This window comes from Mobula hypostoma, chromosome 21 (assembly GCF_963921235.1).
Source record: "Mobula hypostoma chromosome 21, sMobHyp1.1, whole genome shotgun sequence".
Taxonomy (NCBI): Eukaryota; Metazoa; Chordata; class Chondrichthyes; order Myliobatiformes; family Myliobatidae; genus Mobula; species Mobula hypostoma.
The window spans coordinates 12,252,032-12,264,806 of NC_086117.1; the positions used below are offsets into that span (position 1 = coordinate 12,252,032).

At 43.9% G+C, this 12,775-nt stretch overlaps 1 protein-coding gene across 3 annotated transcripts in view; it reads right to left on the reverse strand.

Annotated features, from left to right (window-relative positions):
* Positions 1-12,775, reverse strand: part of garnl3 (GTPase activating Rap/RanGAP domain like 3) — a 488,036-nt gene that overhangs the window by 99,944 nt on the left and 375,317 nt on the right. For all 3 annotated transcript variants that reach the window (XM_063073433.1, XM_063073432.1, XM_063073434.1), the window contains 2 exons: positions 8,852-8,956; positions 4,591-4,665 (listed from right to left, as the gene is read on the reverse strand). In XM_063073433.1, coding sequence (XP_062929503.1) covers positions 4,591-4,665; positions 8,852-8,956 — 180 coding nt within the window. The remainder of the gene's footprint in view (positions 1-4,590; positions 4,666-8,851; positions 8,957-12,775) is intronic.

Here is a 12,775-nt window from a genome sequence, read left to right on the forward strand (position 1 = left end):
TGATTTTGTCATGGTTATTATTCTATGGAGTTATTGAGTATGCCCACAAGAAAATGAATCTTATAGTGATCCATATGCACTTTGATAATAAATTTACTTTGAAGCTTGAAATTCAAGCAGATGGTTGAGAGTGCAAGGGGTGACATTAGTAGGTGTTAGAACAACTGTTTGACTAATGATCCTCTCCACGCACAGGAGCAAAACACTGGGGATGTGTGTTGGGTTGCGGGTCAATCCTGATTTCATCAGTGTGAGGGGCTAAGTAATCTCCCTCAGCTTCTAAAGGTCACAGTTCCTGGTGAACTTGCATGAATAACGACCTACAGTTTCCAGTAGTTTCTGTTACACACACGTGTAACCACCTGCTGGAGACAGTGGGTCACTATAAATGTAACATTAGTGGTAATGTGATCACTCAATTTGAGTATAATGTCCTCCTAAGGGGTTGTCTATTTATTACCAAAGTAAATTTATTACATATATGTCACCATATACAACCCTGAGATTCATTTATTGCGGGCATTCACAGTAAATACAAAGACATACAATACATTCAATGAAAAACAAAGACGGACAAACAACCGGTGGGTAAGAGCCAGCAAACTGTGTGAATACAAAAAGAGAAAAAGAAAAATACAAAATTATAATAAGTAAGTATTGATAACATGAGATGAAGAATCCTTCAAAGTGAGTCCATAGCTTGTAGGAGCAATACTGTGATAGGGTGAGTGAAATTATCCCCTCTGGTTCGAGAGCCTGATGGTTGAGGGGTGATAACTGTTCCTGAACCTGTTGGTGTGGGACCTGAGGCTCCTGTACCTCCTTCCTGATGCAACGAGAAGAAAGTATGTCCTGGATAGTGGGGATCCCTGCTGATGGATGCTGCTCTCCTGGGACAACGTTCCTTGTAAATGTGTTCAATAGTGGGGAGGGCTTTTCCCACAATGGACTGGGCTGTATTCACTACTTTTAGTAGGCTTTTCTGTCAAAGGCATTAGTGTCTCCATACCAGGACACAATGCAACCAGTCAATATACTCTCCGCTGGGTTTGTCAAAGCTTTAGATATCGTGCCGGATATTTGCAAACTTCTAAGTTAGTAGAGGTGTTGCTGTACTTCCTTTGTAATTGCATTTACATGCTATCCCAGGACAACTCCCCTGAAATGATAAAACCAAGAAACTTGAAGTTGCTGATGCTCTCTGATCCTCGAATGAGCTCTCTGATCCTCGAATGAGGTCTAGTTCATGGACCTCCAGTTTCCTCCTCTTGAAGTCAATAATTAGCTGCTTTGTCTTGCTGACATTGAGTGACAGGTTGTTGCTGTGACGCCACTCATCCTGATTTTCAATCTCCCTCCTCTATCTTTATACGTCACCAATTTGATTCGACCAGTGACAGTGGTGTCATCAGCAAATTTAAATATGGCATTGGAGCAACATTTAGCCTCACAGTCATAAGTATAAAGTGAGTAGAGCAGGGGCCTAAACACACAGCCTTGTGGTGCACCTGTGCTGATGGAGATTGTGGAGGAGATGTTGTTGCCAATCCAAATTAACTGGAGCTTGCAAGTGAGGAAATCGACGATCCAATTGCACAAGAAGGTATTAAGGCCAAGGTCTTGAAGCTTATTGATTAGTTTTGAGGGGGTGATAGTATTGAGTGCTGAGCTGTTGTCAATGAAGAGCATCCTGATGTAGGCATCTTTACTGTCCAGATGTTCCAGGGTTGAGTGAAGAGCCAATGAAATGGCATCTACTGTTGACCTGTTGTGCCAGTAGGCAAGCTGGAGTGGATCCCAGTTGCTCCTCAGGCAGGAGTTGATATGTTTCATCACCAAACTCTCAAAGTACTTCATCACAGTTTATGTAAGTGCTTCTGGACGATAGTCACTGAGGCAGGTCAGCACGCTCTTCTTGGGCACCAGTGTAATTGACGCCTGCTTATAGCATAATAATAAACAACAAACTATCTGCAGGAGGAGTTCAGCAGGGCAACAGATCTTTACCCCCATCAGATGTTGCTTCACCTGCTGAGACACTCCAGCAGATTACTTATTGTTCCAGATTCCGGTCTCTTGCATAGAGTGTTCTCTCTGAGATTCTAATGCAAGATATTGGATACATTTCAGCATATCTCAATGAGACCTACCCAATTGAAAGGCCCCAACAGAGTGGACATGGAGAGGATGCTTCCAATAGTGGGAGAGTCTAGGACCAGAGGACACAGTATCAGAATACAAGGAGGTCCCTTCAGAACAGAGATGGGGGGAGGGGGAATTTCTTTAGCCAGAGGGTGGGGGATCTGTGGAATTCAGCACCAAAGATGGCTGTGCAGGGCAAGTCATCGAGTGAACTTAAAGCAGAGTTTGATTGGTTCTTGATTAGTAAGGGTGTCAAAGGTTATGGGGAGAGGGCTGGAAAATGGGGTTGAGCGGGAAAATAAATGAGCTATGATGGAATGGCCGAGCAGACTTGATGGGTCAAATGATCTAATTCTGCTCCTAAGTCTTATGGTCTTACAAAGATGGCAAGAAAGCAAATTGTAAAGAGGGCAGAAGGAGCAAAGGACACAAGAAGGGTCTTGGCTCAACACGTTAACTGTTCATTTCCATAGATGCTGCCTGACCTGCTGAGTTCCTCCAGTGTTTTGTGTGTGTTGCAAGGTAAATCCAGCTGCCTTAGCAGGGCAGCCCCAACACATCCTCAGCCCGCGTTGGCCGATGTTGTAAAGAACGTATGTCACCTTATGTTTCAAAGTTTAAAGTGCATTTTTTTTATTGAAGTATATATATTTTACACTACCTTGAGATCAAGGTACTTGTGACAAAGAGAGCAAATCTATCTTTGGTAGCACAGTGACATAGCCAGTAAAGGCATTGCCTCACAACTCCAGGGACCCAAGTTCAATCCTGGCTTCGGGAGCTGCCCACATAGTTTCCACCTCCTCCCTATTGCGATCCAGTTTCCTCCCACATTCCAAAGGCATGCAGGTTCAGAAGTTAACCGGCCACTATAAATTTCCCCTGGTAGGTAGATGAGAGGTGGAATCTGGGAAAAATTGATGGGTGTGTGGGGAGAGTAAAACATGATGAAAAGAGTTCTGGTAAAGTTGGTATGTGATCATCAGCACATACTCGATGGGCCAAAGGGTCTGTTTCTGGGCTGTATCACGCCAGGATTCCGATTGTCCAGGATACGATATGCAAAATACTCATTCTACACGGAAGAGATTAATGTATTTCTCGTCAGAACCACACTGCTTTGGTGATCATTTCTGGGTAGTTCAGTTTCTTAACATGGGGTCTAAATTTCCAGAAATGGACAAATCAGTGCGGCTTTGCTATTCCTGATATCATCATGTGGTATTGGAATTAGAATTGGTTCATTGTTGTCACATGTACCGGGATAGAATAAAAAGCTTACATTTGTGTGCCATCCAAACAAATTATCTGAACGTCATCACACTGAGATAAGTAGGAAGAAAAACAGAATGCAGAATATAGTAACACATACAGAAAATGCTGGAAGAACTCAACTGGTCAGTCAAAATCCTCAGGACAGGGTAACATTGAACTCACTCACAAAAACTCAGCAACTCCATCATGGGTACTGGCCTCCCCAGCAATGAGGACATCTTCAAAAGGTGGCATCTATTATTAAAGACCCCATCACCCAGGACATGCCCTCTTCTAATTGTTATCCTCAGGGAGGAGGTACAGGAGCCTGAAGACACACACTCAGTGATTCAGGAACAGCTTCTTCCCCTCCACCATCAAATTTCTGAGTGGACCACAGACCAATGAACACAGCTTTAGTATTTTCAATTTTCCCTCTCTTTTTGCACTATCTACTTATCTTTTACATATAACTGTAATTTATATTTTTTATTAATATGTATTGCACTGTACTGCTGCCACAAAACAACAAATTTCATTACATATGCCAATGACTTTAAACCTGATTCTGATTCTGAAATAGTTGCTGTCTGACTCAGCAGGTGAGGCAGCACCTATACAGGGAAATATACAGTCGATATTTTGGAACGAGTCCCTTCGTGCAGCATGTGCAGTAACCTTTGTTTCTCTAATATGATGTTAATTATTGTGTTACAGTTACAGAGAAAAGTTCAGTGCAGGTAGGCAAATAAAGTGAAACGTTCTGGGGTTTGCTCAATCCTGGTGACCTGGGCGATACTCACTTCTTGTTTCATACTTTACCGACAGCCTTGACGGCTTCTGTAGAATTTTCTTTCTTAGTAACTGACTCAATCACACCAACAGCTACCATCTGTCTCACGAGGTAGATCACAAGAACAAGGACACACCTTTTGGTGTGTGAGAATTCCGTTCAAGAGTCTGATAACAGCCATGAACAAGGATGACAGGTGGGAGGAGGAGAAGGCCGGCAATGTAGTGAAGCCAGACTCTAGTCCTGCAGCAGTCCTACTCTCCCCTCTGCCCATCACGGACACCCCACTGTATTTCAGACACGGAGGGAAGTCCTCAGACACTGCTGGAACCACGGCTCTGTAGTGACATCATCCACTCAAACGTTTACGGAGGAAGACGGGCGGTCGGTAATACACTCACCTCCTTCCTGTACAAGCCTGTTGTCACCAAGCTGGTCGGGGCGTCGCCTCTCACGATAGTTTTCAGCTTGAGGGCCTGAAAGAAAGAGTCTAAATTGTAAAACAGCCGTGCATGGTGAGGGAATCAACACACACACACAAAATGCTGGAGGAACTCAGCAGGCCAGGCAGCATCCATGGAAATGAGTACAGTCAACGTTTCGGGTCGAGACCCTTCAGCAGGACGGGAGAAAAAAGATGAGGAGTGGATTTCAAGGTGGGGAGAGAGGAGAGACAAACACAAGGTGACAGAAACCGGGAGGGGGAGGGGGTGAAGTAAAGAGCTGGGAAGTTGATCGGTGGAAGAGATACAGGGCTGGAGAAGGGGGAGTCTGATAGGAGAGGACAGAAGGCCATGGGAGAAAGAGAAGGGGGTTGAGGAGAGGAGCACCAGAGGGAGGTGATGGGCAGACAGGAGATGAGGTGAGAGAGGGAAAAGGAGATGGGGAATGGTGAATGTGGGGGGGGGGGGGATTACCAGAAGTTGGAGAAATCGATGTTCCTGTTATCTGACTGGAGGCTACCCAGATGCAACATAAGGTGTTGTTTTTCCAACCCGAACGTGGCCTCATCATGACAGTAGAGGAGGCCGTGGATGAGCATATCATATATATACATCAGGCCAATTGTCACTCAGTTTGGACCTGCAGGCTCGACCTTATTGGTGGACAGGGACCTGGACATGGCCAGTGGATTCTGCACTGGCTCACGACCCTGGGCAACATGGCTGAGTCAGACTGAGACACATAAAATGCTGGAGGATCTCAGCAAGTCAGGCAACACCTACGGAGGGCAATAAACAGTCCACACTTCTGGCCAAGACTCTACACGAGTCCTGATGAAGGGTCTCGTCCCGAAAAGTTGACCGTTTATTCCCCTCTATAGGTGCTGCCCGACTTGCTGAGTTTTTCCAGCACACTGCGTGTGTTCCTCAACTGTTACAGCTTCTGCAGAATCTCTTGTGTTTATGTAGTAGTTCTCCCCATGCACAAAATACTGAAGAAACTGTATCTATTACAAAAGTTTTTCTTAAATTTAAATATAAACATGTGAAATGGTTAAAAACACTTTTTAAAAATAATTATGCTCATGACAACTATAAGCAATATTAAAAATATGATGTAACCTTCTGCCTACATTACCTCCTTGATTAATAATTCTCATCTAACAAGCCATGCATTGGGTCAAATCCAGCCCAGGATTTGGGAGCAAATCCTACCCCCCTCCATGCAAGTGCTAAGGGATTACAGCCAGTCTGTGCAGGGGTAGAGTGCAGAGACCACTACCATCTGGCCAGACATACAGAAACCTGAAGTCCCACATCACCAGGTTCAAGAACAACTACTTCCTTTCAGCCTTCAGCTCTCGAACCAACCTGCACAACCTTAACTACTACATCAGAATAGCAACACTATGACCACTTCGTACCAGAATGGATTTGCTTATTTTTGTTCTAATTGTGATCTTTGTATAATATTGTTAATTCACGTACGTCTTTCCTGTGATGCTACTGCACTTGTGCATACATGTACCTGTACAGATGACAATAAACTTGACTTTGACATCACCACCTGGAATTTGTCAGCTGGTCTGCTAGACCCTCGTTTCAAGAAACTTGGGACAAAGCTCTGAGCCCATCGGCATTCAGAACGATGGCGAATGTCGACAATTCACAACAGAACAGGTGCATTTCCCAGTGGGATTTGTCCACTGAAGACATTCTATTATTTACAGATGCGGTGGATTCCGGTTAATTGGGGCAGCCACTTATTTGGGACACCCCTAAAGAACAAAAACTAATCAAGAAAATATTTATTTATTTAATGATACAGCACAGAGTAGGCCATTTTCGAGCCACGCCGCCCCACCCAGCAGCCCCGATTAACCCTAACCAATCATGGGACAATTTTCAATGGCCAATTAACCAACCTGGTCTGTTTTTGAACTGTGGGTGGAAACTGGAGCACCCGAGGAAAACCCACACGCTCCATAAAGACTCCTTAAAGAACATCTCCGGAATTGAACTCTGATCTCTGGAACGCCCCGAGCTATAATAGCGTTGCACAAACTGTTACGCTAGCATGGCCCCCAAATTGCCAAGATTCCTTCCATTTGGTGGAGACACTACGTCACTTAATTGGGACAGGAGGTTAACTAGCATCAGGCATGTGTACCTGTATGGCCATAAGATACTACACTAGTTTTGAGTGAACAGTTTTTAAATGGCATCGGTTAAATGTATTTGTGTTCAAAAAGCAGTGATTTTCATCACTGATAGTTGTTAAGTAATAAGCAGTAAGAGAATTCAGAATTGTTTTGCTCACTGCAGTTTCAAGCATTCAGGCTTGGACATGCCAGAAATGGGCGGGAATGAAAATGAAATGATTTCACTACTTCAACAAGTTAGGAAGATTGAGGAATTTGAAGGTATCAACAATCACCTTGAATGTTACAATGAAATTGAAGATTTGGAGGAGATGTGCAGGGCAGTTTTTTATTCCACACAGGAAGCGGTGGATGCCTAGAATCTGCTTTCGGGGTGATGTGTAGCAAGATACATTAGAGCGATTCAAGCGGCTCTTAGGTAGGCTCGTGGATGTGCAGAGAGTGGAGGGGTATGAAAAAGGAGGGGTACGGACTATCTGCAGGTTGAAGGAATTTTGTGTCATTAGCTTAATTAGTTTGCACAACATCATGTACCGAAGGCTCTGTTCCCATGCTATACTGTTCTATGTTACATTGAGAAATGATTTCACACCGATCGCCTCTGTCAATTGCTCCCTCATTTTTGTTAATGTCCATCTGGACCTGCGGTCCGGGGAACTGGTTAACCAAGCGACCCAGCCCTTGAGAATTTGGACTTGACATTACGAAAGGGTCCAGGAGACAACTGCCTGCTGCCGTCACTCCCACTGAAAGTAGGGAGATCTGGCTATTAGATTTCCGTAGCCGCAGCCTTCCCCCAGGCCAATGAAGCGTGAAGCAGTGACTTAATTCCATCCGGTGCCCCTTTTGAACCTGAACTTGAATGGAAGCCTGGGGACGGCCCGTCCTGCACTAAACTTACCAACACTAACCATACATTTCTGGGATGTGGGAGGAAACCAACGCACCCAGAGGAAAGCCACGTGGACACGGGGAGAACGCCCAAACTCTTGACAGAGAGCGGTGGGATTGTATCCCGATCGGTGATGACTGGCGCTGTAAAGCGGTGTGCTAACTGCTACGCTACCGTTATTAATGCAAATGACACATTTCACTGTATATTACGAGGTGCGTGTAATAAATAAACAAATTTGATTGGTGGTGGTGGGGGGGGGGGTGGGATCATCCTGAGAGCTGGCATTTGCTTGATGGGCTGAATATCATGCGGAAATTGCGAAAAATCACCATTTCACTGAACTGCATTACCTGCATACTTGAAAGTTCAGCATATTCTCCCCTGAGAGAAGATGCAAATATCATCGGTAATCAATGCTCCATTTTGTATATGCCATGCTTTTAACATTTCAGATAGAAGGGGTTGTCCGTCTGTGTCTGGAGAGAAATAATTCAGCTGAGCACCATCTTAATATGATTGCCGCTCCATCGGGCAGCCGTTGCCTATCACATGACCTTTAGCCAAGGATAATGAAGGGGAGAGAGAAAGACAGACTTTGCGCTGTCAGGTGGGCTCTGCGTAGTTTGCTCAGTGCATTCATTAAGAGACTCGTTAAAATGCCTCTCGTTGAAGTCAAGTGACGCCGCGCTGTCAGAATGCAGACAAAGTGCAAAGAGGCTTGAGCTCGATAAGGAAAGGGAGAGCAGCCATTTTGAGCTGTAGTCGTAGAGCACTTTCAGCCCCTCTAGCCCTTGGCAAACTACTATTTTGCCTAGCAACACGCTGAAAATGCTGGAGGAACTCAGCAGCACAGGCAGCATCTATGGAAAAGAGTAAGCAGTTTGTGTGCGTTGTTTTAGATTCCCAGCATCTGCAGATTTCCTTGTTTTTTATTACTGTGTCCATGCATCGACCTGCAGCTGGACCATAGCCCTCTATTCCCCTCACATCAATGTACATATTCAAACCTCTCATAAATGTTGAAATCAGCCAGCTCGTACCACACTCTCATCATGGAACAACATTAGCTATCTTCCAATCCTCTGGCACCTCACCTCTGCGTTAAATACCCCTGTCATTCCAGGTTTCTGATAGAATCCTTTGCCGTTCGGTGATAACTTACCTGACCCACTCGGACAAACTCGGCCTGGCGTGCTTCTTCTTTTTTCCGTGCTGACTTAGGTGACTCCGGTAACACATCGCTGAAGGACCGCCTGTTCAGCATGTTCTGGGCACACAATGAAAGGAAGGTTAAAACCCCTGTGCCATTCCTCCCTGCTCGTTCAGTCTTTTAATTCTCCGGAGGGAGGAAACGGATCTTGCAACGCACAAGCCTTTGCTATTGGCAGCTGTCCCCCCACAGCACCCCATTTCACAAGCTGCAACCCCAAATAATTTACCGCTACTTCAGAGTGAATTTTTAATCAGAGGTGGCAGTCTATGTGTCACACATTTTAATCAGAATATGACAGTAGTTGAGTTCCTCAAAATGCCTGATGGATATTCTCAGGAGAGTACAGATGAGCAGAATTCGGGAGGTTCATTAATGCTACTAGTTTGACAAGGGAGGATGGGAATCAGAGCACCACGTCAGAAAGTGGAGGGATGGAAATGAAGGTAGATGTCAGGGCCAGTAAAAATAGGCAGGAGCAAAGTAATAGATAAGATGAGACAGATAGTTTGAAGTGTGTGTGTATCTTAATGCTAGGAGTATTATGGGTAAAGGCAATAAACTTAGAGCATGGATCAGTGCATGGAATGATGATGTGGCCATTACAGAGACTTGGTTGAGAGAGGGACCGGAATGTGCGATTAATGTTTCGGGGATTCGATACTTCAGAAAAGATAGAGAGCAAGGTAAATCTTAGGAATCTAGAATCAAACAGAGACCTTGAGGATTATAAAAAACTCAAGGAGGGAATTACGAAAGCCAGGAGGGGCCATGGCAAATAGGATTAAAGAGAATCCCAAGGCATTTTATACATACAACAGGAGCAAGAAGATAATTAGGGAGAGGGTAGAACCACTCATGGATAAAGGGGGGGACATCTACCTGGATGGGGAGAATGTGGCTGAGATCCTTAATGAATACTTTACCATAAGACAGAAGAGCAGAATCCGGCCATTCAGCCCAACAAGTGTGCCATCATGACTGATTTAATATCCCTCTCCGCTATTCTCCTACCTTCTCCCTGTAACCTTTGATGCCCTGATTAATCAAGAGGCTATCAACGTCTGCCTAAAATATACCCAATAACTCGGCATGCACAGCTGTCTGTGGCAATGAATTCCACAGATTCACCACCCTCTGTCTAAAGAAGATTCTTCTCATCTCCATCCTAAATTGACGTCCCTCAATTCTGAGGCTGTGCATTCTGGTCCTAGAGTTTCCTGTTGTGTATTTAATATTTCAGTAATATTTGAGTAATATTGTAAATATATTGTTTGATTAAGCATTCTTTATTGTTTACATAATGCATTACAGGTTATATGTAAAAGTATGTGAATGGCATACGTCATCACACCACCACGTCACACGTGCCCATCTCACTTAAAGTAAAAAAACAAAGTTAGACTCGCATTCCTGGTTCCCTTGTTTTTCTTTCAATTAGTTCTTATGTTTTGCAGTTACAAAACATAACAGTGGTGAGGAGGAACTTTTAAAACGAACCTGTGATGACCTACCTGTTGGAGTGCAGTAAGAGGTTCGAGTTTAAAAAAAAGGTGCAGTGAGACTTTCGAGTTTTAAAAGAAGTGCAGTGAGATGATCAAATTTTTAAAAAGGCAGAAACGGAGAAATTCATGGGTGCATGAACAGTGATAATAATCATTAAAAAAAGCAGAAATAGCAGAAATACATCAGAAAGACTGACACATTTAATTGCACAAAAGACAACTAGGTATCGTACACTGTGAATTAAGCAGCATTTTAAAGCAAATAAAATAGCCAATGAGAAACAAGTGACAATTTTACTAAGTGCATTGGATTTAAAGGCATACGGTTTGCTTAGAAGTTGATCTGCTTTAACCAAACCAGCCAAAATGAGCTTTGCTGATATCGTGAAAGTAATAGACCATAAGACATAGGAGCAGAATTAGGCTATTTGGCCCATCAAGTCTTCTTCACCACTTAATTATGGCTGATCCTTTCTCTCCCCCACTCAGTTCCACTCCCCGGCCTTCTCCCTGTAAACTTTGATGCTGTGTCCAATCAAGAACCTATCAAGCTCCTCCTTAAATACACCCAATGACCTGACCTCCACAGCTGCCTTGAATTGAATTGAATTGACTATATCTTGCATCCTTCATATACATGAGTAAAAATCTTTATGTTACATCTTCATCTAAATGTGCAATTTATAGTAATTTGTAATAAATAGTATGTACAACAGGACAGTTAATATAGCATAGAAATACAATTGTACCAGTGTGAATTAATCAGTCTGATGGCCTGGTGGAAGAATCTGTCCTGGAGCCTGTTGGCTTTAATGTTGCAGTACCGTTTCCCGGATGGTAACAGCTGGAACAATTTGTGGTTGGGGTCTCCAATGATCCTTCGGGCCCTTTTCACACACCTGTCTCTGTAAGTGTCCTGAATAGTGGGAAGATCACATTTACAGATGCGCTGGGCTGTCCGCACCACTCTCTACAGAGCCCTGCGATTGAGGGAATTACAGTTCCCATACCAGGCAGTGCTGCAGCCAGTCAGGATGCTCTCAGCCGTGCCCCTATAGAAAGTTCTTAGAATTGGTGGGGGCCATACCAAACTCCTTCAACTTTCTGTGGTGAAAAAGGCGCTGTTGTGCTTTTTTCACCGCACAGTCTATGTACAGACCATGTGAGATCCTCGGTGATGTGTAAGCCAAGGAACTTAAAGCTGTTCACCCTCTCAACCCCAGATCCATTAATGTTAACAGGGGTCAGCCTATTGTGGTAATAAATTCCACACGTTCACCACCCTCTGGCTAAAAAAACTTCTCCACATCACTGTTTTAAATGGACGTCCCTCTCTCTTGAGGCTGTGCCCCCTTGTCCTAGAATCCCCTACCATGGGAAACATCTACTCTGTCTAGGCCTTTCAACATTCAAAAGGTTTCAATGAGATCCCTCCTCATCCTTCTGAATTCCAGTGAGTACAGACTCAGAGCTATCAAACGTTCCTCATATGATAACCCTTTCATTCCTGGAATCATCCTTGTGAACCTCCTCTCAATCCTCTCCAATGCCAGCACACCTTTTCTTAGATAAGGAGCCCAAAACTGTTCACAGTACTCAAGGTGAGGCCTCACCAGTTCCTAATAAATCCTCAGCATCACATTCCTGCTCTTAAATCCTAGACTTCTTGAAATGAATGCTAACATTGCATTTGCCTTCCTCACCACCGACTCAATCTGCAAGTTAATCTTTAGGGTGTTCTGCACAGGGACTCCCAAGTCCCTTTGCATCTCAGATTTTTGGATTTTCTCCCCACTTAGAAAATAGTCTGCACATTTATTTCTTCTACCGAAGTGCATGCCTATGCATTTTCCAACATGCATTTCATTTGCCACTTTGTTGCCTATTCTCCTAATCTATCTAAGTCCTTCTGTAGCCTACCTATTTCCTCAACACTATCCGCCCCTCCACCAATCTTTGTATCATCTGCAAACCTGACAATGAAGCCATCTATTCCAACATCTAAATCACTGATAATACAGCTTAAAAAGAAGTGGTTGCAACAATGACCCCGCGGAACACCACTAGTCACTGGCACCCAACCAGTAATGCAGGAACATTTAGAACAGAAACTACTGTTGACTGCAGAGTGCATTAGGTTTCATAAGCAAAATCAAAAAGAAGGGGAGTCCATTTCAAATTGAAGGGATTGTCTGAACATTGTCAGTCCTGTAATGGACTTAATGATGCACTGACAGACTGTTTAGTTTGTAAAATCTTGCAAGAAAGCATTCAATAGCACTTCCTAACTGAAGCACAACTTATATTTAAAAGAACAGTTGAAACAGCTGTATCAATGGAAACAGCAGACAGAGATGCAACTGAGTTGCAA